Consider the following 21819-nt stretch of genomic DNA (forward strand, 5'->3'; position numbering starts at 1 on the left):
AGGACCTCTCCCACCCAGCCAGGGCTTGGGCTGCCCTTGTGTGCTGCTCTGGTGCTGGAGAGCTGGGAAGAGCAGCTCAATGCAAGAGTGAGTTCTCAGGGGTTTGCCTGGAGTGAGGAGCTGTCAGGAGCAGGAGGGATGAGCACCTTCCCTACATTTCAGGAGCTCTCATCCCAGCCATTTCTCAGTCCTGTGCCCTTCCAGGTAGATGCAGAAGTCAATGAAAATTTCCTGCAGCTGAGTCACCAGGCCAGGAAGGTCATTTGGGGATAATGAAACTCTAAAGAAATGAAAGCACTTTTGTTTTTTCAATTTCATTTCCCCTCTCCTGTGGACAGAGCAGGAGGAAGGAGGGGGTGATCCAATCCAGCCAGGCCTGACAGGATGAGTCATTTCCAGTCATTTTCCCCAGTCAGAGCTGGCCCCAGCAGGGCTCTTGGGGCTGCTTCTCTGGAGATTTTGGGTGCCCATGGGCTGTGGGTGGCACACACCCCCTGGCTTTGCTGGTGTTAGTGTCTGGCTGTGCAGGGAAGGCCCTTGTGCCAAGGGTGTCCCTCCACACCCCTTCCCCTGGAGCTCCACGGGTGCCTCAGGGGTGGAGGTTGCTCCAGGGGATAAATAATGCCACGTCTGTTCTGCTCAGGGGGATGAGAGGTGCATTCTGCACCTGGTGTGAAAGGTGCATGTCCTGCCTTGATGCTTCCCCACAGCCCCCAGGAGATGGGTCCATGGTCATGAAGGGCTCTCTCAGCCCTTACTAACCCTCATGTTTCATTTCCAGCTCCACAACATCTCCACCATGTCATTAGCAGCTGTTTAGATTGACCTTGTGAGAAGGAGAAATCCCTGGGTCTCCTCACAGGCTCAGTGTCCCCACAGGATCCATCAAACATCAGGCCTTGAGGGCACTAATTGGCCATAATCATCCTGACCAGCCTCATCCGTGGGTGGGTTCACCCCCACAACACCTCCCAGTCCTCTGCCCAAGCCTCAGGAGCCCCATCTAACTCAGGTTTGAGTCCCTGCTGTGCTGTGAGTGCTGCTCTGATGTCCTGGCTCTGATCAGCCCCTTGCACAGCCCTTGGGGCTCTGCTGGAGGTACCTGGGCTGGATGGAGCTCTGTCCCTGTCCCCATGTCCTGTTACTGCTGAGAAAATTCCCCCAAATGGATTCTGGATTTGGTTCCTGACCTTGGTGTGCCTGGGGCCACTGCTGGAGGCTCTGAGCCCCATGCTCAGACGCTGGGGGCTGTCACCTGCCTGTGCTGGGGCCACCCTTGGCTGCTGGCTTGTCCCTCCCTCTGCTCCCTGCAGGTTGGACCTGCCAGGGACACACCTCTGCCATCATCTCCTCCAAACTCTGACTATTCCCAGGGCAGTGTGAAGTGAAGAAGAGAAGGTGCCACCTCCATCCTCTGTGGTTTGGGCTGGGATTGATCACAGGCCTCAGCGTGGTTTCTTCCCTGTGGAATGCTGTGCAAGAGCTCTCGTGCTTGTGCAGCCTCTGGTGCCACCAGCACCTTCACCCTGCTGGCTCAGCAAGGCAGGACAAACAGGGTGAACAGCCATGGCCCTGCTGGGCTTTGTGTTTGCTTGATCTCCCCTCTTATGAGAATTGTGTCCCTGTTGTGTCACTGCAAGGGCTGCTCTTGTTGCTGGAGTCCCCCTGGGTACCACAGAGGTTGTTGGGACCTCTTTGGTGACTGTCACAGGTGATGGAGGAAGGTTCATTTCTTGAGCCTTCAGAATTCACTCTGGAATTCTGCCACAAACCAAACAATTTAAAAAAGAAGAAGACAGATATAAGTGAGGTCACCCTCCAAGGAGGGATGTGATGTCATCTTGCTGACTCTGACCATAACCCCACAAAAACACACTTTCATTACAACATCAGGTCCCTTAACGTGTCTTGTTCATCACATTCATTAACTGCATTTATTTTTCTGATTGCTGGGGTTTTATTCTAATCAAACACTAAGGAGCAGATAAATTCATAACTTGTTCTAGTGCCATCTTGAAATTATCAGGGCTAACTCTGTTCAGAATTAAATCACTAAAAATTAGACTGGAATTGCTTCCATGTCCTATTTTTTTTCTGTTATCTCAGCTTTGCTTTAAAAGCTGAGCTGAAGCATCTGTGCTGCTTGCTTAAACTCTAGGAGCTCTAAAAGGAGCCTGAAGTTCTCATTAAGCATCATTTTCCCTGATTGCTACTCCACACAGAAGCTTCTCCAGTGCAGAGTCTCCCTCACACCCCTTCACTTAACCCTGAGGTAGTGGTTTGATATCGTTGGATAGAAATGCAGAAATATCTCAGTGTGTTTGAGGAAGCTGACATCAGAACTATTATCTCATCTTCCTTAGCCAGATAAGGCCACTTCCAGTTTCTGCTGCAGGTGCACTGGCCCCTGCCTGTTCCTGGCTGTGTTTGTGAGGGTTTCCTGCATGCCCACAGGGAGTTTCTGCTCGGTGCCCCTGCCTGTGGAGGAGCCTGCCCAGTGAGTTAGTGCAGGCAGAGCCTGGGGAAGGGCTCCTGGAAGGCACAGAGCCTTCCTGCAGCCTCTGTGTCTCGTGACTCCAGGCAGAGCTTCCTGCACAGGAAGATCTCAGACCAACAACTCACAGCACTTGGGGCTCCCCAGTGTCCGTCTGTAGGAAGCAGCCTTTGGAAGAGTCTTATTTTTGTAATTTTAGAGTGTCTTTCCAGGCTGTAGGACTTGCCAGGGCTGTTCCCGGAATCACAGGGATTTTGGGAAGGAAGAAAAGAATCCCATTTGGTTTGTGATTGTGTGGGATCTCAGCACATCATTCCTGATGTTCAGAGATGCCAGGAGAACCCTTGGGGGTCTCGAAAATCCTGGAATGTTGCCAAGAGTGTCTGGTGGCTTGATTTTGATCCATCCACAGAAATAACAAGAGTTTGAGGACAAGAGAATCACTTTAGAGTAAAAGGTGTAAAAGGGGCACATTTAGAAAGTGAAAATATAGACTTTAAGGTTTTTTGGGTACAGGGGGGTTATGGAGACAAGATGGAGGGATCAGGGCGTGTCTTGTCCTTCTTCTTCCTTCTTCTTGTCCTCCATCTCCTGTTGTGATGTTGGCATTTGGGGATTGGTTTATGGTGAAGGTGCACTTGCTAACATGGGTGAAAAGCATTGGGAAATAAAGGTAAATATTATGTACGTAGATATTAGTATAAAAAGACATGACCGCCCCGTGGGTGGTCAGAGAGTGCCTGTGACTGCTTGCAGATCAGACCTCTGTTGGGCAGACAGAAAATTTTGTAGATAAGAAATAATAAACAACCCGAAGACCGAAAAGCTGAAGAGTCCAGACTCGTCCTTTAAAACGCGTGCCACCCAAGAACCACACTACCCGTGTCGGGGCAGAGACAGACAGCCGAACCCGACATGATTGTGTCCTGAGTCTATCAGGGCTTCTCTATGGAGAGCATGGAGGGAGCACCCCAAAGAAATGTGAAGGAGCTTTGCAGGCAGAAAGGGTTTAAAGAAGCCAGACAAGGATGTCTCATCTTGTAAATGGAAAAATTCCAAAGTGACTGAGTAGAACAGAAGAAAACAGGGAAAACTTATTCCAAACCCTCCCACTGTGTCCTTGGGGACAAGTTTCAGCCCCTGGGTGATGTTTCAGGCCCGGGGTGATGCCTCTTGTTCCTGCCTTGCAGCCCAGCTGCTCTTGCAGGGCCTCCCCAAGTGCAGGATGTCTGTGGTGGTTTTCCAGCACAGCTGGGAGGGCTCAGTCACCCACTGAGACCCCAAACCCAGCTTGGGGCTGCTCTGCCCAACTCCTCTGTCCCCTCACTGGCAAAGGCTGCATCTGATGTGTCCCCTCTGCCTTCCTCCTCCTGCAGAAAAACAAGATTCTGCTTATTTATTATGTAAACAAGCACATTCTTCAGAGTCTGCTCAAGACAAAGAAAAACTTGGGGAGAGCAGAGGGGCTTTCCAACACTTAACAATTAATGCCTACACACCAGCCTTTCCCTTTCCAAAGCGAAAAAAAAGAGAAACATCAAAAGTTCTCCAGGGAGTTGTGAATCATCTGGTTTCCACAGACATGAATTCAAATCCTGAGAAAAGGGAAGCAGAGCATCCTAGGCCAGGTCTTTGGCCAGAAAAAGAAACACAGACCTGCAGGAGCTTCTGAAGGTCCATCCAGAGCAGTGGATCTTGAGCCTCCATTTGCAGGAAATGTGTCTGATGAAGCTGGGCTTGGGGAGAACTGAGCATGACCAGAGCAGTCCTCAGCACTGGGTGGTTTTTCTCCCAACTATTTTAAAAGCCATCCAGGGATGACAGTCCCAGGCACAATGTCCTGCTCCAGACAGTGGCTGGGGGGTGCCAGTGTGAAGAAGGGCTTGAGGTGGCCCCTTGAGTAGCTCACAGGGAGTGAGTGAGGACTGTGGTGCCAGGGGATCGGCATGGGACTCCCCTGCTCCCTGCATCCACCTGGAGTCTGGTTAAAAAGAGGGAAAGGTGAAAAAAGCTGAGCATGAGCTGAGCATGACTGGCAAGGACCTACAGAGGGGCTCCTTGGACCTTCAGAAGGTCTGAAGAAAGGGGAGCCCAGCACAAGGGGGGAGAGCTGTCCCCCAGGCTAACACAGAGGGGCTGTCCCCTTTCAGCAGCTCCCTGCAGGGTCTGGGATCCCTCAAGGCTGTGGAGGGAGGAAGATGATGGAAACACACCCCAAACCTTTGAACAGTGAGTTTTCCATCCATTCCCCTCAGCCTGGTGCTGGCTCCTGCCCTGCCCTGGGCTAAGCCAGCCCTGCCCACAAAGAAAGGCTCAGCTACTCTCCCTTCTCTTTCCCCCCTCCCTGCCCAGTTATAAACAGGGATTTCTGGTGGAAACTCGGGTTCTTCTCCATAGTACCAACATGGAATGTGATACAATTGCTGCCAGTATTTGCCAACTCGCCCCTTTCAGGCCACAGAGGGGTGGTGGCAGCAGTCACTGTGTTCTGTTTAATGCTTTCCAGGATTCACAAGCCATCCAGGCATCTCCAGCACATTTGTGTTGGCTCTGGGCTGAGTGACCTTGCATGGAACACCAAGTTTTGTATTTCCTATGGCTATGAATCCCCTCTCTGAGGGCCCAGGAGCTCTTGAGCTTACATCTGCAGAGAGGAGGATTTCACTTCCTTCATGACTTTCCCTGTGTGGGTGAAGACAGAAGCTGACACAATTTATTTAGCCTTCCAGGTAATGTCTGTCTGCAATCCCAATGACCCCATGTGACATGGAAATCCCCACGGGCAAAGAAGCTGCAGCTTTTCCTTGAATTGGCTTCAAATTCTTTGGAGAAGAGATAACTGTGGAGGAGTAGAGAGGATAAATTGCAGCAGCTCCTCGCCTGAGCTCAGTTGAGCTCTCCCAAGGAGGCAGAGCAGCATCCTGCAAGGAAGAGCCCTCCCAGAGCCACCATGCTCACTGCAAGGCCAGTCCTGCTGCTCGCTGGGCTCCTCACCTTCTCACTGTGCTCCCATGCAGGTAAAGCCCCTGGTGGGCCACTCTGCTGGCTGGGACTCAGGGCTGTCCCATTGGGGTGGTCAAGCAGGGCAGGGTGGCACCTCCTGGGGTGCAGGGAGGGATGGACCCCACTCCTGGGGCTGGGTGGCTTTGGCAGAGCTGCTGCAGGGCTGGGTGAGCACCTGGAGCACCCCCCTGCCCCATAAGGGCACCTGGGGCTCCTCATGGCAGCATTTGCAGAGCCTGGGGGATGTTGTGTCCATCAGCCCTGTGCTGGGGGAAGGTGCTGAGGGCGGGCTGCCTCAGAGCCAGCCTCACTTGTGCCTCTTTGTTTTCTGCAGCCCCCTACACTCCTGCTGAGTGCTGCTTTGGCTACATCAAGGGCGTCCTGCGGCTGGACGTCCTCCTGGCCTTCAACTTCACTACCAGGGAATGCTATTTCCCAGCAATTGTGTAAGTCCTGGCAGCTTCTCTACTGCTGTGCTGCCTCCTGGGCTGCCACAGGCTCAGTTCATCTGTTCCATGTGGGGCCAGGACAGGGACTGGTCTGTGTAAGCTCCGTGATGTTCCAGCATGAGGAGGGGAGGATGTGACTGTCTGGGCACTTCTGCAAGGCCACTGCAGCTCCTGAGGGCTCTGCAGGAGCTCCAGAGGTGCTGGGCTGCAGGATGAGCTGCTTGTAGGACACCAAGAACCCAGGGGCAGGCACAGGGACAAAGGGAAAGGAGAAAGGGTGCAGGGCAGGGAGGATGGTGTGGGCACAAGTGGAATCACAGCTGTCATTCCTCACAAAGCTTCACCTTTCACCTTGGCAGGTTTGAGACCAAGAAAGGAGCCAAGGTCTGTGCAAACCCTGAGGATAAGTGGGTGAAGAGAGCAGTTAAAGTGCTTCAACAGAGGAAAGAACTTCGTGCCCCGTGATGTGGAGTGGGTGCCCTGGTTCAGGCTCCCCAACATCTGCTGGGAAGGAAGGTTTGCATCCCCTCTCAGAAGGGGTTAAGGATGTTCAGCTCCTGGGAGAGGGCACCAGAGCCCTGAGCTGCACCCACAGCTGGGCACCAGCTCCTGGAATGCTGCTGGCCCAGCCTGCACCTGCCTGCTGATCACAGCCACAAAATAAAGTTTATTTCATGTGGTATTGGAGAGTGGTGTCCTTTCTTCTCCCAGCCCCACAACTGTGCTGCTGCCAGCAGCTGGGGCTGGCTCTTCCCACTGGGTCTCAGGGCAGGAAGGGAGGTGATGGATGGGATTTCAAGGGGACCCTAAAGGGGCTGGAGGCTCCTCTGAGGGTTTTTAGGTGCCAGACTGCCACCAGTTTCAGGCTTAGGGGTTTCAGCCTGCCCCATTTGCTGTCCTGTGGAGGAGCACAGCCTGTCTGCCACATGTGCCCAGGCCTGTGGTGTCTCTGCTGGGCTGCAGAGGAAGGGTTTCCCTGCAGAGCTCCCTGGGCAGGAGGGACAGACAGGGGAGGCTGAATCACACGAGGGATTCCTGCAATATCCCCCTGCCAGGGGCCATGGAGAGCTCAGCAGTGATCCCTGCCAGGGCTGTGGGAGGGGGAGCAGAACTGGAAAGGCAGGAGTTAAAGACAGTTTAATAAATAAAGCAGAACTGGCACACAAGCCAAGCAAAATAAGGGATTAATTCTCTCCTTCTCATGGGGGGGCAGGGGTCCAGCCATGGGGAGCAGAGCTCCCTCACGTGTAACAGAGCTCCCTCATGGGAAGACAAATTCTGCAAATCTGAATGTCCCCCCTACTTCCTCCTCCTTTTCCTGTAACAATCCAACAAGGGGAAAAAAAAAGGAGAACCAACCAAAAAAAGAAACCTACCGAAAAAATTCCACCAAGTGATAAAGAAACCATCACTTGCAGTAGCCCAGATGATGCTCAGGCAGCCCCTTGCTGCCAGCACTCACAGCACCTGGGGAAGGGGATTTTGGCTGCAGCAGCAGCTCCAGGGATGCTTTCACAGCAGAGCTGGGGGGTGACCCTGACACGCTGCAGGTCTGGAACCTGGGGTGTCACAACCACCAAGGAGGTGGAGAACTCTGGGTGCACCAGGAGAGGCTCCAGCCTGCAGAAGCCTCTTGAGCTGCTGAAACTGCTGCCTTTCCACGGCAGAGTCCTCAGCCATGGAGTCTCTGTTTGCTGGGGCTTGGTGCCCTCTCCTGACAGGGGCTGGGATGCAGAACAGACCCCAGGGCTCTGGGCGGGGCAGGACCGGCCGGACACCGGCATCAACAGTTCATGTTCTCTGTTAAAGTATTAACTTTTGTGATTATCCCCTCAAAACCCAAAGCAAGTCAGAGAATATTTCCCACCTCTATGATGCCTTTTTTTTTTTGGTCCATGTCTATCCATTTCAATTTCTAAAGCAGGGGGTTTGCTCAGTCAGAAAATTTGTATTCAATTATTAATTATAGTGAGGTTGGACACCCATAAAATCCTCTGCAGAGTCTGTAACCGCTCTTCTCTCCACTTGCCTTTGCATTTGCACCTGGGCAGAGGCTGTGCCACTGCTGGGGATGGCTCAGGAGGGTGCTGGGAATGGCCCAGGAGCTGCAGAGGAGCCTGGAGAAGACTAAAGCCAGACCCAAAGGTCCCCTGCTGGGGCAGGGAGGGAAGCCCAGTCCTCCAGAGCCTTGTGGGGCCTTTCCAGGCCTTCAAACATCCAACATGCACTGATTTCCTCCAGGAAGAACAGATAGTGGAGGCATCTACTGATGCTTCCTCTTTATTTCCCTATTTATTCCTCTGGAGAGGAATATATTTCCCTATTTATTCCTCTGGAGAGAGGAATAAATAGGGAAAGGAGGAGCAACTGTGTGTGCCTCAGACACGCCTGGAAAAGGAGCTCAGGGCTGGCACATGAGGTTTTCTGAGTCAGGAGATGCTGGGTTGGAAAAAGTCATTAGCTCAGTTCTCCCTTAATTACAGCTGTGTGCTTTTAACCAGTGCCTGGGAGCTGGTGTGAGCCTGGGGCTGCTGGCCCAAGGGTTTGTGCACTGGGGAGGTGGGCAGGGAGGGCAGGAGAGCCTGGGGGTGATGCACAGCCCACAGAAGAGCGCTCTGGCTGCTGTGGGCCAGGCATTTTCTCCCTGCAGAGCCCTGCCTGGGGACAGCGGCACCAGAACCCAGTGGGGCTGTGCCCAGCTCTCTGTGTGGCCACCCTGCCCCATGCAAGGCCAGCAGACCCCATGTCCTGCAGACCATTTCTTCTAAACCAGCATTTTCACCACATTAGATCTGTTTCCTTCTCCTTTCTCCTTTCAGAGAAGTCGTGCAGAGATGAAATAATCTCCAAAGAAACCCATTTCTACCTTTCTTCCCCTCTGAGAAGCCTTGGATTGATTCCCTCATCCCACTCAGCATCATCCTGTGCTGGCTCCCACCAGGACCTCTGTTTTCAGTTCCTAGAAGCTCCCTTGCCACGTCACGGCTCTTCCATCGAATGCAGAACTGCTCCTCAGACTTTTCCACCCGCTGCTGATGTGCCCAAAAATAAATAGCAGAAAGCCCCTTGACCCTGGCTTCTTGGTACAGCCCTGAATTTTTGGAAATGCAGCCTGAGTGGGCGGCAGCAGAGGATAAATGGCAGCGAGGAGAGAGCCACAGCAGAGCCAGCGGGCAGGGCAGCACAGGGCACGAGGAAGAGCCACCCCACAGCCACCATGCTCCCTGCTAGGACTGTCCTGCTGCTCACCCTGCTGCTCACCTTCTCCCTGCACCACGCCACAGGTAAGGAACCTGCTGCAGGTGAGGGCTCTGAGCCCCCACTGGGGAGGTCAGGCAGGAACCCCAGAGGGGAGCAGGGCTGGTGCTGCTGACAGGAGCAGCACCCCCTGCTCAGGGCAGGGCAGCACATCCCGGGATGCAGGGATGGATGGAGAAGGTGCTGGGTGCTCTCAGCAAAGCCAGACCTGGGGAGAGGCTGCAGGAGCTTGGAGGAGGCTCTGGCAGGTTCTCCTGAGCAAAGGGTTGGATGGAGGGAGAACATGTAGCTGTTTGGAGCCTTCCAAAACACTCTTCAAGTTGTGCTCCTGTCTTGGAAAGCCCCAAAACCCCAACCCCAGACTGAGCACCCCAGCCTTACCGTGTGCTCTGGGGGCTGCAGCAATTTGGGCTGTGAGGGGCCAGGTCCCAGGCTGTCCCCTGCCCCACCTCTGTCCACGTCCCTGTCCTGAGCTTGGGTGACAAACCCCGGCCATGGGATGCTATGGGAGCTGCTGAGGGGCTCCACAGCCTCTGTGCTGTGTTCCAAACCTGGTGGTGCCATTATCTGGTGATGCAATTCACAACATCCCCCTTCCTTCCCCAGCCCACTTTGCACCTGTGGAATGCTGCTTTAACTATGCACAGAAACGCATGCGACACCCTCAGGGCTTCTACGAGACATCCAAGGACTGCCCCAAGCCTGCAGTTGTGTGAGTATCCCAGGGTTTGCTCCCCATCCCACATCTTTTGCTGCCCCATTCCATCTCCCACAGACAGCTCAGTCCCAGCCAGGGGGGGCTGTTGTAGGAAAGCAGCTCTGGGGGGGTGGGCAAAGAGGGGAAAAAATGGGTTTTAGTGCTGTCTGCTAATGCTGGTGGTGTGGGAAGACTCAGACACTCACCAGCCCAAGGAGGGCACAGGCTGCTGGAGATGGCTCCAAGCCTTGATCCTGGATGGGGCTGCAAAAAGGGAGAGGAGAAATAGTGCACAGGAAGGGAATGGCTCATGGTTCCTGTTTTCACTTTTTCCTCACTTCCTCATTGCAGGATTGTGGCTGCCAATGGTGATGAGATCTGTGCCGACCCCAAGAAGGACTGGGTGAAAAAAATCATAAAACGGCTTCAAAGCAAAAAATCAGACCCATCCACCATCTGACCTGCCCATTCAGCCGTCCTGTCTCTCGAGGGAGCCAACAGTGCTGGCAGCTCCTCCTCGGCGGCTGCTGTGGCCGAGGGAACCGTCCCTGCAGGAGGAGCCGTCAGGATCAGGTGTCACCGCGCCAGGGCCCTGCTGTCACTGCCCCGCCACGGGGTGCCTGTGGAACAATATTTAGAATAAAGACTCATTGCTAAAAATTGCTGTTTGAACTTCTCCTGATTCTCCAGACCAAGCAGCAGATCCTAACAAACCCAGAAAAAAGCCTTTGCCACAAGCTCTTATTTCTCCAGGAGCAAACTGTGCCTGGTGCCAGTGTGCTTCACTGGGACTGTGACAGAGGAGCCAGGCCCTGACCCACGGGTCCAGGACCCATAGGTGAGGTTACCTCACCCCAGGCAAAGCTGTACATCCTCAGGGCATGCTTGAAGCCCCTTGGGCTTTGCAGGTGCTCCAGAATTAAGGGGAGGGTTCTGGGAGAAGATACTGATCTATCTTTAATACCCTGACAGCTTCCAAATGTGCTGGTGGTCACTCAGAGTGTCTGAGGGAGATAAGGACAATGTCCACAGTGCCAGAAGGGTGAGGACACAACCCCTTCAGCTGGACAGAGGTGTCCTGGCTGTCTGTCCCTCTGCAGGGCCAGGGAAGGGTGGGAGCAGGGTGAGATCCCAGACATTAAAACCAGGCTGCTGACCCATCTTCTCATGGCAGAGCTGCAAACATACAAGGGAAAACCTCAGAAAGGAGATAGCAAGGAATGGGGCAAATGATCCTCAGCCTAAAGCTTCATCAGTGTTTTATGCTCACGGCTAGAAAACACTTCAGGGCTGTATTTTCTAGGACCCTGAATGGCACAGGGGTGCCAAATGACATTTTTGCCCATGGACTGTAAGCACATGGGAAGAGCAGTGGTAGAAAGGGAAGCTTGAACAGAGTCAGATACTGGGGGACAAACACCTGGAGGACTGTGCACCCCCTGTCAGAGGGGACACAGCCTTCCCTGATGAGCAGACACTGACAAAGCACACGGCTCCACACTGGCTCTTGCACATGGATGTGTATTTTAATAAAAATAATTCTGTCAATATACAGCAGAATGTCGATTTCTTTACCATATTTCCAGTATATTTTCATAGGCTTTTTCTCAGTTAAAATCCACCCCCCCCAGCCCCTTTTTTGAAGTTTTCATGCGAAGCATCAGATAACTTAATTCACAAATACTAAGCGTAGACTGAACCAATGTGCACAGTTTGTGTAATGTCCACGTAGCCAATGCTGTACCCAAGAGGTGAAACTCCCTTCCAAGGGCCTGGAGAAGCCTGGAGTGGCACGGGAGCTGTGGCCAGCGGTGGCTGCTCCTCCAGGGCTGCCAGGAAACCTGTGGAGAGCTCGCACCCCGTGCTCCAGCTGAGCATTTCATACCTGAGTTTTGAGCAACCAACAGGAGAGGAGAGGAGAGGAGAATTCACTGCGTGCTGGGCAGGTCCTGGGGCTTGCACTGCTGTGTGTGGGAGCTTCAGGGGCTGCAGCCTCCTCCTGCCTCCCCAGCTGCACAGGTGGGACTGAGAGACACGATCCCAATCCAGGGCCAGTGCAGTCCTTGGTCTGGAAGTCACCATACTTGTGGTTTTCAAATTCTCTTTAAAATCTGGATTATCCCCAGAGTTGCTGCTGCTTCTCCTTTCTCCAAGTCTAAGCCTGTGAGAAGCCCAGCATACAAAAATCCCTCTGTGCTCCCTTCTGGAGGAAGGATGTGGGTGAAGTCCTCCCCAGCAAAAACGTCCAAGCACTCGCGTGGACCCAAGTGGAGTAACCAGAGAAAAGGTGTCTGCCTGGCCATGGGACCTTCAGCAAGGAGCAGGGGTTTGCAGGGCCTCCAGGAATGTTTCTGTGGTGATGTGAGTGTAAATTCCACACAGGACTTGTGGGTTTCCTGCGAGCAGGAGTGAGTTAAGCTTCGCTCCTGGAAATAAAGAGCTGGCAGGACGTGTGTGTGCTCCTCAAACCTGGATGATGCCCTGGCTTGCTGGGCGCTGCTCCAGCTCAAGCTGCAGGCTCTGAGCTTTGGTTTGGGATGTGGGGAGAGGGACAGACATGCCAGGTTCACTCATCCATCACCTGCCACCTCTTGTTGCAGGGCAGGATGGTAGAGAGCAGCTAGTGCTGTCTATGAAGAGACCTGAAGGCTCTCAACTCCTCCCTTTTCCTCCCAGATCTGCTGTAGCTCCCCTCACACAGCCCCAGCAGCACTTCCTCCAGCTCTACCCCTACACAGCAGATGGGACAAGGCTCACAGCCACCTCTAGATCTGAAAGGTCCAGCAGCACCCAGCGTGTCCCCTGGCAGGTCCCCACACAAGAAACACCTTGGTACAGCTGGAGACCCAACACTTGCTCTCTACCTGCCCTCTCCTGGCCCACCACTGAGGCTGCTCTCACCTGGCAGGGCTGGAAGGAAGATGCTCCCCTGCAAAGGGCACTCCTGGGTGCAGCAGGAGCCCTTGCTCCTTCTCCCAGGCTGTCACCAGCTCCACGGGGCCTCACTGCACCCAGGACTGGAGTGAGGGACCTCTGTCTCTGCCACAGGACAGTTCAAGTCTGCACTGCTTCTTAAGGGGAGAACTTGTGATGCCATGGGGTGCACCACACAGCTTCATGGCACTTACACACTGCTCTACAGCCTGGCTGCCACAGGTCACCTTCTCCACCAACCCAGGACAGCAGAACTCTGAAATGTGTGTCAAAGCAACCTGTGCTACATGTGATCACAGACAGGCACCAAAGCACAGCTGCAATCCAGCCTGGTTTCTTTGCTGAAGGAGGAGATGTTCATCATCCCTGACACCCAAGGTGGAAAATGATACATTCAATCCCTAGAACTACCTCCAGCAGCTCTGGTTGCTCCAGTTTTTCAAGGCAGCCTCAAGAACAAAGCTATTTAAAGAATGGTAAAGATGCCTTAATAAAATGTGAAAAACAAGGACACAGCTTGAGGACAGACTGAGATGTCACCGTGAAAAAGAGAAGGAAGGATATGGGAAGATCCCAGGTGTAGGTAACCATGAGGAATGATACCAGCAGTTTCTCCTACAGGCTCCACAGTAAAACATGGCTGTACTGAAGGACTCCTGGGAGCAGTGATCAGGTTGTTTGAGGCACTTGGAAGAAAAAAACCCAAATCATTTTTATAAAAGTAACTTTTGAATTGCCATGTAGTCTCTGGTTAGGTGTACAGCCACATTCCGTGTTACAGACCCCATTTCATTTTAGCTCTGTTTTTAAAAACTACTGCAATAATCCAAGTTCAAGCTAACATAAACCATCAAAGAGCAGCCAGGGAGATTCAAAGGCAAGAGGCTTTGAAATACAACCTGAGAAAACCACATGAGAAATCCCATCTAGGAATCAGGGGTAGGTTGGGACCTACATCCCACCACAAACATGCTTATCTTCCCCATACTGAGTCATGGCCACATTAGTCAGAATCTGAGTACAAAGAGCAGAAACCACTGGTGAAACCACCAGAACACTTGAAGTAAATTAAAAAAAACCCAAATAGCATCCATCACACATTTCTTGGCACCAAAATAACCAGATATCTAGGAATATCTCTTGGTTGTTTTTTTTTTTTTTTTGGTAGTGAACCCAAAATTTAAAAAGGTGCTCCAAGACAGTCAGCAAAGCTTTGCTGAGAGACCTAATGGGGCATTATTATGACACATGATGAAGAGACTTGTCTTAAAGAAACCACAAAGAGAAGGAACAAAAAAACCTCAGAAAGATAAAGATGGTGCTGCTATGAAGATGAGAGAGAGGTCTGACTGCAGCCAGACTGCTGTAAGTGGTGACCAATAGCAGAGGAAGCTGCTCCCCCAAACAGGGAAGGCAAAGCAAGGTCCTGGAGTACCTCAGTGCCCATAGTGAGCCCAGCAGTGTGCTGTCAGCCTCAGGAATGGAAAGCCTGCAGGAGAATCCCACCAGGCAGAGCTCTGGGACATCTGGGACCTGAGGCTTTGGGAAGGAAACCTTTCCACTGAGTTATCTCTGCACCTGCAGCAAGGCAAGGATGGCAGGCTGGGCTAAGATCCATCAGCAGAGCTGGCAATCAACAGATGAGCTGTCAGGCACATGAGCTGCTCCTGCAGAGGAGCTGCAGGAGAAGCCCCAGCCTGGCAGGTTAAATCCTGCTTGGTGCAGCTCTCTGCCTCTGTCTCCCTGGAAGAAAGGCTGTGCCAGAGCTCCCTCTGCTTTTCACAGCTGCACCAGTGATCTGACTAAAGCATCTCCTGCAGATCTAAACCTCCTGTTTTCTTAGGCCACTGCCCCTACACACTGCACACCTCCACCAAAAGGCAGGGATAATGCTCCCAACCACCTCCAGCACCATCTGCACATTCACTGCCTCAGCCTGTCCTGGCACCTGCCCCCTGCTCTGCCTTGATTTCAGACCTCATGTGCCAGCTAAAATCCACCCTGCAAACCCAGAAAATCCTTAAAGCTTTGGGCTGCTGCTACTTCCCTCTCAGTGGCACACAAACTCTCTTGGTGCTTGAAGCCCTGGCACAGGCTGACCTCCATTTTAAGGACAAACCTCAACAAAACTTATTCATCTTTCATTGACCTTCCAAAACAAAATTTGTGAACAGCAGTAAAATTCATGTTTGGTTTGAGCTCCCTTGGGTCCTCCCCAGAGCTACTGACCTAAAATTAATTTGGTGCAGAACCTGCCAGGCTGAACCTGCCATCTCCTAATGGTACAGCAGAGGATGCAAAGCACACGGTGCTGCCAGGCAGCCTGGCCAGGGAACAGAAGCTCAGAAACACTCCCAGGTGGTCTGAATGCTTAGGAGCAATCAAGTCCCTGTGCCTGGCACACAGCATGGAGACATTAGTCCATTTTACTCAGAGGTTAGTCACCCACAGATCCCTGCTGGTCTCTTTTGGGACTGAACTTTGATAATTATCTTAATAATCCCTAAAGAAACACTGCTGCTCCTTTCTGAATGGCTCAGGCCCCACAGAGCTGGTACTGACCCCAACCTGGAACCTGACCTCAGCCTGTCCCACCTGCAAGGACAAGCACAGGTCAGCCCAGGCTTCTCCAGACACTTCCAAAATTTAGAAGTGCTCGTTTAGATCACTGTTTCAGAGATGGGAGAGGACAGGAAATACTGTTATGACTGAGTTAGTGGCAGAGCCCTCCTCCATGGAGAAAAACGGGGGATTTGTTATTTAATTAAAAATTGTCAGCCCACCAGGGCATGGCCGCGGATGCTTCGGGCCAACTCACATGACCTGGTTCTACCATACAGTGGCAGATGACTTCATATTCATCAGTCCTGTCCCTCCAGATGTTCAGAGAGCTGGATTTAACTCTTTCTCAGGGCTGTGAGATGCTTCTACAGCACAATCACCAACGCAGGCAATGTTAATCTTCTACTCTTCCCACTCACAAAGCCAAGACTGAGAGCCTTGGGCTCCAAAGAGAGGCACTATGAAGGACCAGGCTTCTCCAATTTCCATCATTAGTGTGTGACAGGACCTACCTCACCTGAGGGGCTGTATGGTGTGTGTGGCTGGGACCGAGCCTGTGGGCAATAAATACATCAATGACTTTGTGGAGGTGGAAGAGACCTTTTTAATAAACATGATTCAAATAAAATTAAAAAAAAAATCCCTCTGAACTGCCACTGTGAGAAGAGTTCTGATTACTAGCACGGATGATGCTGTATGTGCACGATGGAGGGAGAAGGGAAGAAAAGAACAAGCTGTCACCAACTTGATGAGCTTCCTCAGTAAATCAGCATAAACCAGCTCAGCAAAACTCTCCAGATAAAACATCGGTGGAACCATGAGAAACAAATCAAAACAAAAAGAGAAAAATCCCTACATCAGAAGGTGCTACATTAGAATAACCAGCGAAATACTGAGCGCCGCCGGAGCCGCGGCAGCAGCGGCGGGGAGATGGCTCAGCCCTGCCAGACTCCCCGGGGTCACAACAGCCACACAGTGAGGGACTCACTCCGTCCTGGCACGGGCAGTGTGTGTGTGTGTGTGTGTGTGTGTGTGCTACAGGGGCTTGGTGGCAGGGAGGTGGTGGTGCAGAGTGGCAGCAGCAGAGGGTGAAGGGCAGCACTCCACGGCAGCTCCTGTCAGTGCAAATAATCGTCCACTCTGGCGAAGGAGCAGGAGCCCAGCCCCACGCGCGCCATGAGCCGCAGGCACTCCGAGGCCTGGCCCAGGGCGAGCATCAGCGGGGGCTGCTTTGGCAGGTTCTGAGATTCTGTGGGGACAAAGAAAAAGCTGCTCAGAAGAGGTTCAGGCTGGTGCTGGCTCACCTGCACTCAGGCCTCTCTCTGTCCCAAGCCCAGATCCCTGGCAGAAGGTGCTGTCTCTGCAAGGAAGCTGCTCCCAAATCCTGCCAGCTCCGTGCTGCTGCTGCTGCACACAGCCCAGCAGCCACGACACATCCCACGGCTCAGCAGGGCCTTTGAGAGAGTGCTGCTGTGCTGGCCAGAGCAACAAAACAGCAACGAAGCTACTGCTGATGCTGTTTGCCAGAAAACCCTTAAAACATGAGATATCAAAGCATGGAGGAATAAGGGAAGGCAGTAGAATGTGGTCCCTGGGAGGCAACCTCTCCGTTTCTCCCACTTGTACAAGGCTGCACAGCAGCCCAGGCCCTGGATGACCTCACTCCCTCATCACCATGCCTTTACAGACATGTTTTCTGAGGGAACCCTCAGCTAAGCTACACAAGGTGCCTGGTAACCTGTGTGATGCAGCATGTCCAGACACCACATCTCCCCTGGTGACAACTTGTCCATGCTCCTCAAGCAATGGACAAACAGCTGCTGACCATCAGGGGAAGGGACTCTCCTTCCCAAAACATGCAATTTCTGTTCCTCTGCTCAGTGAGAACATGAGCCCACATGGGCATGTCCATCAAGTTGTTCCTTTCCCCAGAAGCAAATCTCTGAATCTCCTTCTGGAACATTTGATGTGAGATGCACAGACCCCATAGGAAATCTGCCTGGGCACAGGGAGCCAGACTGTGCAGAGGATGCAAATGCAGCCCCTCCTAGAAAATATGATGATACCAGGGCTGAACTCTGCTAATCCATATAGCTGGAAAAGAGCCCTGGTAAAGTCCACAAAATGGTTCAGGTGGGTTCAGAGCACGAAGGGAGAGGGGCAGGAAATGTACCAAAGAGATCTCTGTTTCTTCAGAAAGCAGGGGAGGAAAATCCTGAGGTGCATCCTTGGGAGCAGCATTGAGGAACATGCAAGGAAAGGAGTCAGAATGGGAGTGTATCAGGGAATCTGCTCTCTGCAGGCTTCCCTCCTACTCCCCTTCCTGCACTACTGCCCTGACAGTCCCCAGCAACAGAAAGAAAGGCCAAACCTAAACACAAATATTTCTGACAGGCAAATATCTCAGGACAGCCCCTGAGAGCAGGTGTGTCTGGGGAAACACTCCCACAGGAAGTAGCTCTTACCCAAAATAGCACTATTGAGAGCAGCACACACAGGTTCCCTCTGGATCGGGTCCAGCTGTTGGCCAACAGGGCAGTTCCAAGGGTCTGAGTAGGCTAACAAGCTAAAGGCATCCTGGGAGGGAACAGAAGGGCATAGTGAGATCAGGAGGGCTGCAAACACACAGGAAAACCATCAAGTCCAGCTGGGGCACCTCCTGCTATCACCACAGTGAGAGGTGCCTACCTCCTGAAAAGAAATGGCCTTTTTCCTCTTGGCAGCAAGGGACCACAGTGGGCCACCAACACAGTAGGGTTAAAGAGGGTGCCCTCTCCACCTGGCAGGGGAGCCAGCCTGGGAAGGCAGGGGGAGTGAAGAAGAGAATGCAGTTGCTCCAGGAAGACAGGCAGGAGCTGTATTTCTTCTCCCTTGTGCTGAGAATTGGGTGTAGATGCTCTGCTTCCATGTTTTGATCTCTGATCCCCATGTAGGTCCCGTCTTGTTCAGCAGGTGCAGAAGTGGGGGCTACTCAGGTGTCTGCAAGGGAACCCACAACCCCAGAGCTGGCCCAGAGAACTGCTGCAATGCAGCACAAGGTCCAGGCTTACCTGAAGCATCTTTTTGTGCATGGTGTTCTTCCCATACTCTCTGCAAAGCTGCTCGCTCAGGATCTGCAGCTCCCGCCCAAACTGGATCATTCTCTCTGTGGCAGCGTGGTTCCCTCCACAGAGCTGCCTCTGGGGGCAGCTGTCTTCTAAGGAGAAGCAGTGGAGAAGGAACAATCATCTTGCATTCCCCACCAATGCCCACTGTGTGTCAGGATACCCTTCTGCAGCAGGTAGCTGCTTCCTGCCCTAAAATAATCCCAGTGGAAGCTTTCTGTAATCCCTTCCCTACAACAGCCAGTTCTGGGTTTGTCACAGTGCCTGGTAGATACAGGAAACATTTGAGCTCTGTTTAATGCCTGAGATCTATCCAGAAATCAAGTCTCCTGATAAAATCCTGGGAGCTTGCCTGTAACCAGTCTGTTACCCTTTCATGCATGTAACACAGGGTATATAAGCCAGAAAGCCCTGGTCTAACAAATCCTGGACTCAGAGAGGCCAACACCACCAGCTTCCCAGTATTAGTGGCCACAAGAGCCTTTAGAACTGGATCAATCCGTTTCAGAGGCAGTGTAGCTGCTTCATCTGCTCCCTCCTGGCTAGAGCACCCACAAACAAGACAGTCATGGCTGCCAGCTGTGCTGAGGCCACCCTGCAGCTGGACATCCCCAGCCTGGCACAGGAACACCAGCTCAGCTGGCACACCCCCAGCTCAGCTGCCCAGCAGGCATTTCTGCCAGGACTGCTCTGAGCTCAGTTTCATGACCATCATGGAACAAACCTTTGACTCCTGTTTTCCCTGCTCCAAAACACCACCAGCACTGCTGGGAGTCTATGAAAAGCCAGACCTCATTTTAGCTCCAGGACAGATTAATTTTCCCCATGAAGCCGGCACTTCATTCACTGAAGCAGCCTAAAGTACATGATTTTTCCCCACAATCCAATCAGTTTTAACTTCTGACACCAGCTCCTATCTCCCTTTACCCCTCCTGCCCCTGAGGACCTACCCATGCTGGACTCATCTGTCTGCAGGATCTCCTCATGTTTGTAGGTGCCATTCATTATCCTGGTGGATGAATTCTCCAGGACTCCGTTGGGGTAATGCTCAGCCTCCATTTCCATCTCGCTGTCACTGAGGTGAAAGGAGGGAAGAAAGGTCAGATGTCTAGATTAAAAAGGGAAGAAATGAAGGGCTTATGTGCCAAACAGTGCCCAGCAATGGCCAGCACACCAGAAAAAGTCCAGTTGGACTACAGGGAGCCACATGGTCCAAGTCAGTGCAGCAAAAGTTGTTGCAGGCTTCTGAAGACAATTTATGAAGCAAGTTTCTATTCCCTAGGTGCCTGTCATAATTCCAGGTGCAGAACATTTTGCATTTTCCCTTCAGGAAGTGGTGATCCTTGGGATAGTAAACAGCAGCCAGGTAACAGGTAACACACTCAGAGACTGCAGGAGGGAAATCTTGGCTATGATACATCCCCAGTCCTTGCAAACAGGGCACCACTTAGCACTTAAATGCCCAAGACAGCAGGCTGACTGAGACTGCTGATTAACTACTGATTAACTGAAATTATAAGAAGATCTTACTGGAACATGGGCTCTACAGTTGAAAAAAAAAAAAAGAATGACAAATCCAGCATCATTAAGTGATTCTGGTAAATTGAGTCTGAACAAGTGTTTCTCACTCAGTTACATGCTAGGTGGCTCTCCAGAGGTCACAATTGAGCCTACAAACTGCCCTGCAAGCCATGCTCAGCACAGCACTTGAAGAATGAGTGCCAGCTGCAATTAGCAAGAGATTATTTTAATCACAATGACACCCTCTGCTCCACTGAGGCCTCACACAGCCCTGCAACAGCAGTGTGGAGAGTGAGCCCAAAGGAAGCTCAGTTTTCAGCACAGCTCACTCTGCTCCACACTCCAGAAAAGGCAGCAGTGACTGCACTGAACTGATGGATCACCTGTGGCTTCTTGGAGAAGGGAGGCTCAGTCTGACCTGCTGCCACAGCATGAAACAAATCACTGCTGGCACAGAGGCTCACCTGGGAGGAAGAGGGCAACAGGCAGCCCAAGGAAATGACACAAGAGGGCAATGCACCAAGCCATTGTGGCCTGAGCTGCTGCCTCACACAGGACAGGGCAGGAAAGCTGCTCAGCAGGAACAAGTGCCTGGCTGAGGCAGCAGAAACAACACCAGGCTGACTGGGAAAGCTTCTGGGCAAACACTGGGATGCAAGGCATTAGTGTAATGGGACAGCCTGGTGCCTGCAACAAGAGCATCATAATATTCCTTATGAGATGAACCTCAAGCGTGAGCCACAGCAGGGCAGCCAGAACAGGTTTGTGTGTGCTGGGTAGATGTTGTAGATAACAATATTGTTCAAAAGGGCAGGACAGGTGCCCTTCTGGCTCCTTAGAAAGCAGACTGAGACTTTTCTCACCATGCCACCCCCCTCAGGTGTCTCCAGAAGAAAAACAATACCTGGTTTCTTGATTACTCGTACTACTGTGCTGCTGAGATTTGGTAGAATCTGTGGAATTGGACTCCGAGTAGTTCACAGATGAAGGGGAAGAGGAGGAGGAAGATGAAGATGATGAACTCAGTGTTGGGTATTTACTGTGACTCTGTTTGCTTTTTGTGGACATGACTCCATTGCTACAGGTTGGACTATCTGCTCCTGAAAGCCAAGAAGAAAGAAAAATGAGACCAGACTGACAGTGTCACTCTGTTGTGGCCCCAAAGGAAGAAAGCAAAATAAGACTGCAGATCTTAAATTATGGTTTATCATTCTTGAATTCAATGGGGTTTAGAGAAGACACATCCACGTTTGACATCTGCTCTCCTCATGTGGAGACACAGGACCCACTTACTGTCGGGGTCTCCAGCTGCTCACAGTGACCCCGAGAAGTGTTCAAAAGTCTCTTTTGCCAGCCCAGCACTTGAAGAAGGAGTCAGGGCTCTTCATTTCCCGGTCTCAAGGTTGTTTATTGTATCTTATCTATAAAATTCTTTCTCCTGCCCTGCCGAGGTCCACTCAGCAGGACAGTTCCAGGCACTTTGCCTGCCCCCAGGGTGGTGTTATGTCTTTATACTAAAAACTGTGTATACAATGTTTACAATTACTTTCCAATACCTATCACCTGTGTTAGACAGTGAGCTTCTACTCTAAACCAATCTGTAAGTGCCAACATCACAGCAGAAGATGGAGGCTGAGAAGAAGAAGGAGAAAGGCTGGACACACCCAGTTCCCTCCATCTTGCCTCCTGAACCCCCATACCAAAAACCCCAAAATCTACTTTTCCACCCCGTGATAACTTCACTATTATTCTACCTAAACTGTTGTGGCTTGCTGATCTTCATCTAAGGTTGGTAAT

The 21819-nt window shown here is 52.0% G+C and overlaps 3 protein-coding genes across 4 annotated transcripts in view; 2 read left to right on the forward strand and 1 right to left on the reverse strand.

The window, feature by feature from the left end:
• The first annotated feature begins 4651 nt into the window (after window positions 1–4651).
• Window positions 4652–6595, forward strand: LOC118691281 (C-C motif chemokine 5-like). Its single transcript, XM_036390422.1, has 3 exons — window positions 4652–5511; window positions 5832–5943; window positions 6306–6595. The coding sequence occupies exons 1-3, from the start codon at window positions 5445–5447 to the stop codon at window positions 6409–6411; spliced, it is 285 nt and encodes a 94-aa protein (XP_036246315.1). The 5' UTR covers window positions 4652–5444; the 3' UTR covers window positions 6412–6595.
• Window positions 6596–8993: 2398 nt separating this feature from the next.
• LOC118691288 (C-C motif chemokine 3-like) lies at window positions 8994–10561 on the forward strand. The gene is made up of 3 exons (XM_036390430.1): window positions 8994–9230; window positions 9811–9916; window positions 10253–10561. The coding sequence occupies exons 1-3, from the start codon at window positions 9164–9166 to the stop codon at window positions 10359–10361; spliced, it is 282 nt and encodes a 93-aa protein (XP_036246323.1). The 5' UTR covers window positions 8994–9163; the 3' UTR covers window positions 10362–10561.
• An 845-nt stretch (window positions 10562–11406) lies between these two features.
• Window positions 11407–21819, reverse strand: part of RANBP10 (RAN binding protein 10) — a 62846-nt gene continuing 52433 nt past the window's right edge. Inside the window, exons 10-14 of one of the 2 annotated variants that reach the window (XM_036390200.1) lie at window positions 20927–21122; window positions 19452–19576; window positions 18448–18593; window positions 17863–17974; window positions 11407–16646 (exon numbers count right to left, since the gene is read on the reverse strand). In XM_036390200.1, the coding sequence (XP_036246093.1) occupies window positions 16516–16646; window positions 17863–17974; window positions 18448–18593; window positions 19452–19576; window positions 20927–21122 (710 nt within the window). In that variant the 3' untranslated portion in view covers window positions 11407–16515. The remainder of the gene's footprint in view (window positions 16647–17862; window positions 17975–18447; window positions 18594–19451; window positions 19577–20926; window positions 21123–21819) is intronic. The other variant, XM_036390201.1, reaches the window with a different exon arrangement.

Source organism: Molothrus ater, chromosome 12 (genome assembly GCF_012460135.2).
Source record: "Molothrus ater isolate BHLD 08-10-18 breed brown headed cowbird chromosome 12, BPBGC_Mater_1.1, whole genome shotgun sequence".
Lineage (NCBI taxonomy): Eukaryota > Metazoa > Chordata > Aves > Passeriformes > Icteridae > Molothrus > Molothrus ater.

Excerpts from the sequence above, each read along its gene's own strand:
- LOC118691281 (XM_036390422.1), top strand. The coding sequence starts at position 5,445 with ATGCTCACTGCAAGGCCAGTCCTGCTGCTCGCTGGGCTCCTCACCTTC. Across the intron at positions 5,512-5,831 it reads CTCACTGTGCTCCCATGCAG|CCCCCTACACTCCTGCTGAG; the intron begins GTAAAGCCCCTG and ends TGTTTTCTGCAG. Across the intron at positions 5,944-6,305 it reads TGCTATTTCCCAGCAATTGT|GTTTGAGACCAAGAAAGGAG; the intron begins GTAAGTCCTGGC and ends TCACCTTGGCAG.
- LOC118691288 (XM_036390430.1), top strand. The coding sequence starts at position 9,164 with ATGCTCCCTGCTAGGACTGTCCTGCTGCTCACCCTGCTGCTCACCTTC. Across the intron at positions 9,231-9,810 it reads CTCCCTGCACCACGCCACAG|CCCACTTTGCACCTGTGGAA; the intron begins GTAAGGAACCTG and ends TTCCTTCCCCAG. Across the intron at positions 9,917-10,252 it reads TGCCCCAAGCCTGCAGTTGT|GATTGTGGCTGCCAATGGTG; the intron begins GTGAGTATCCCA and ends TCCTCATTGCAG.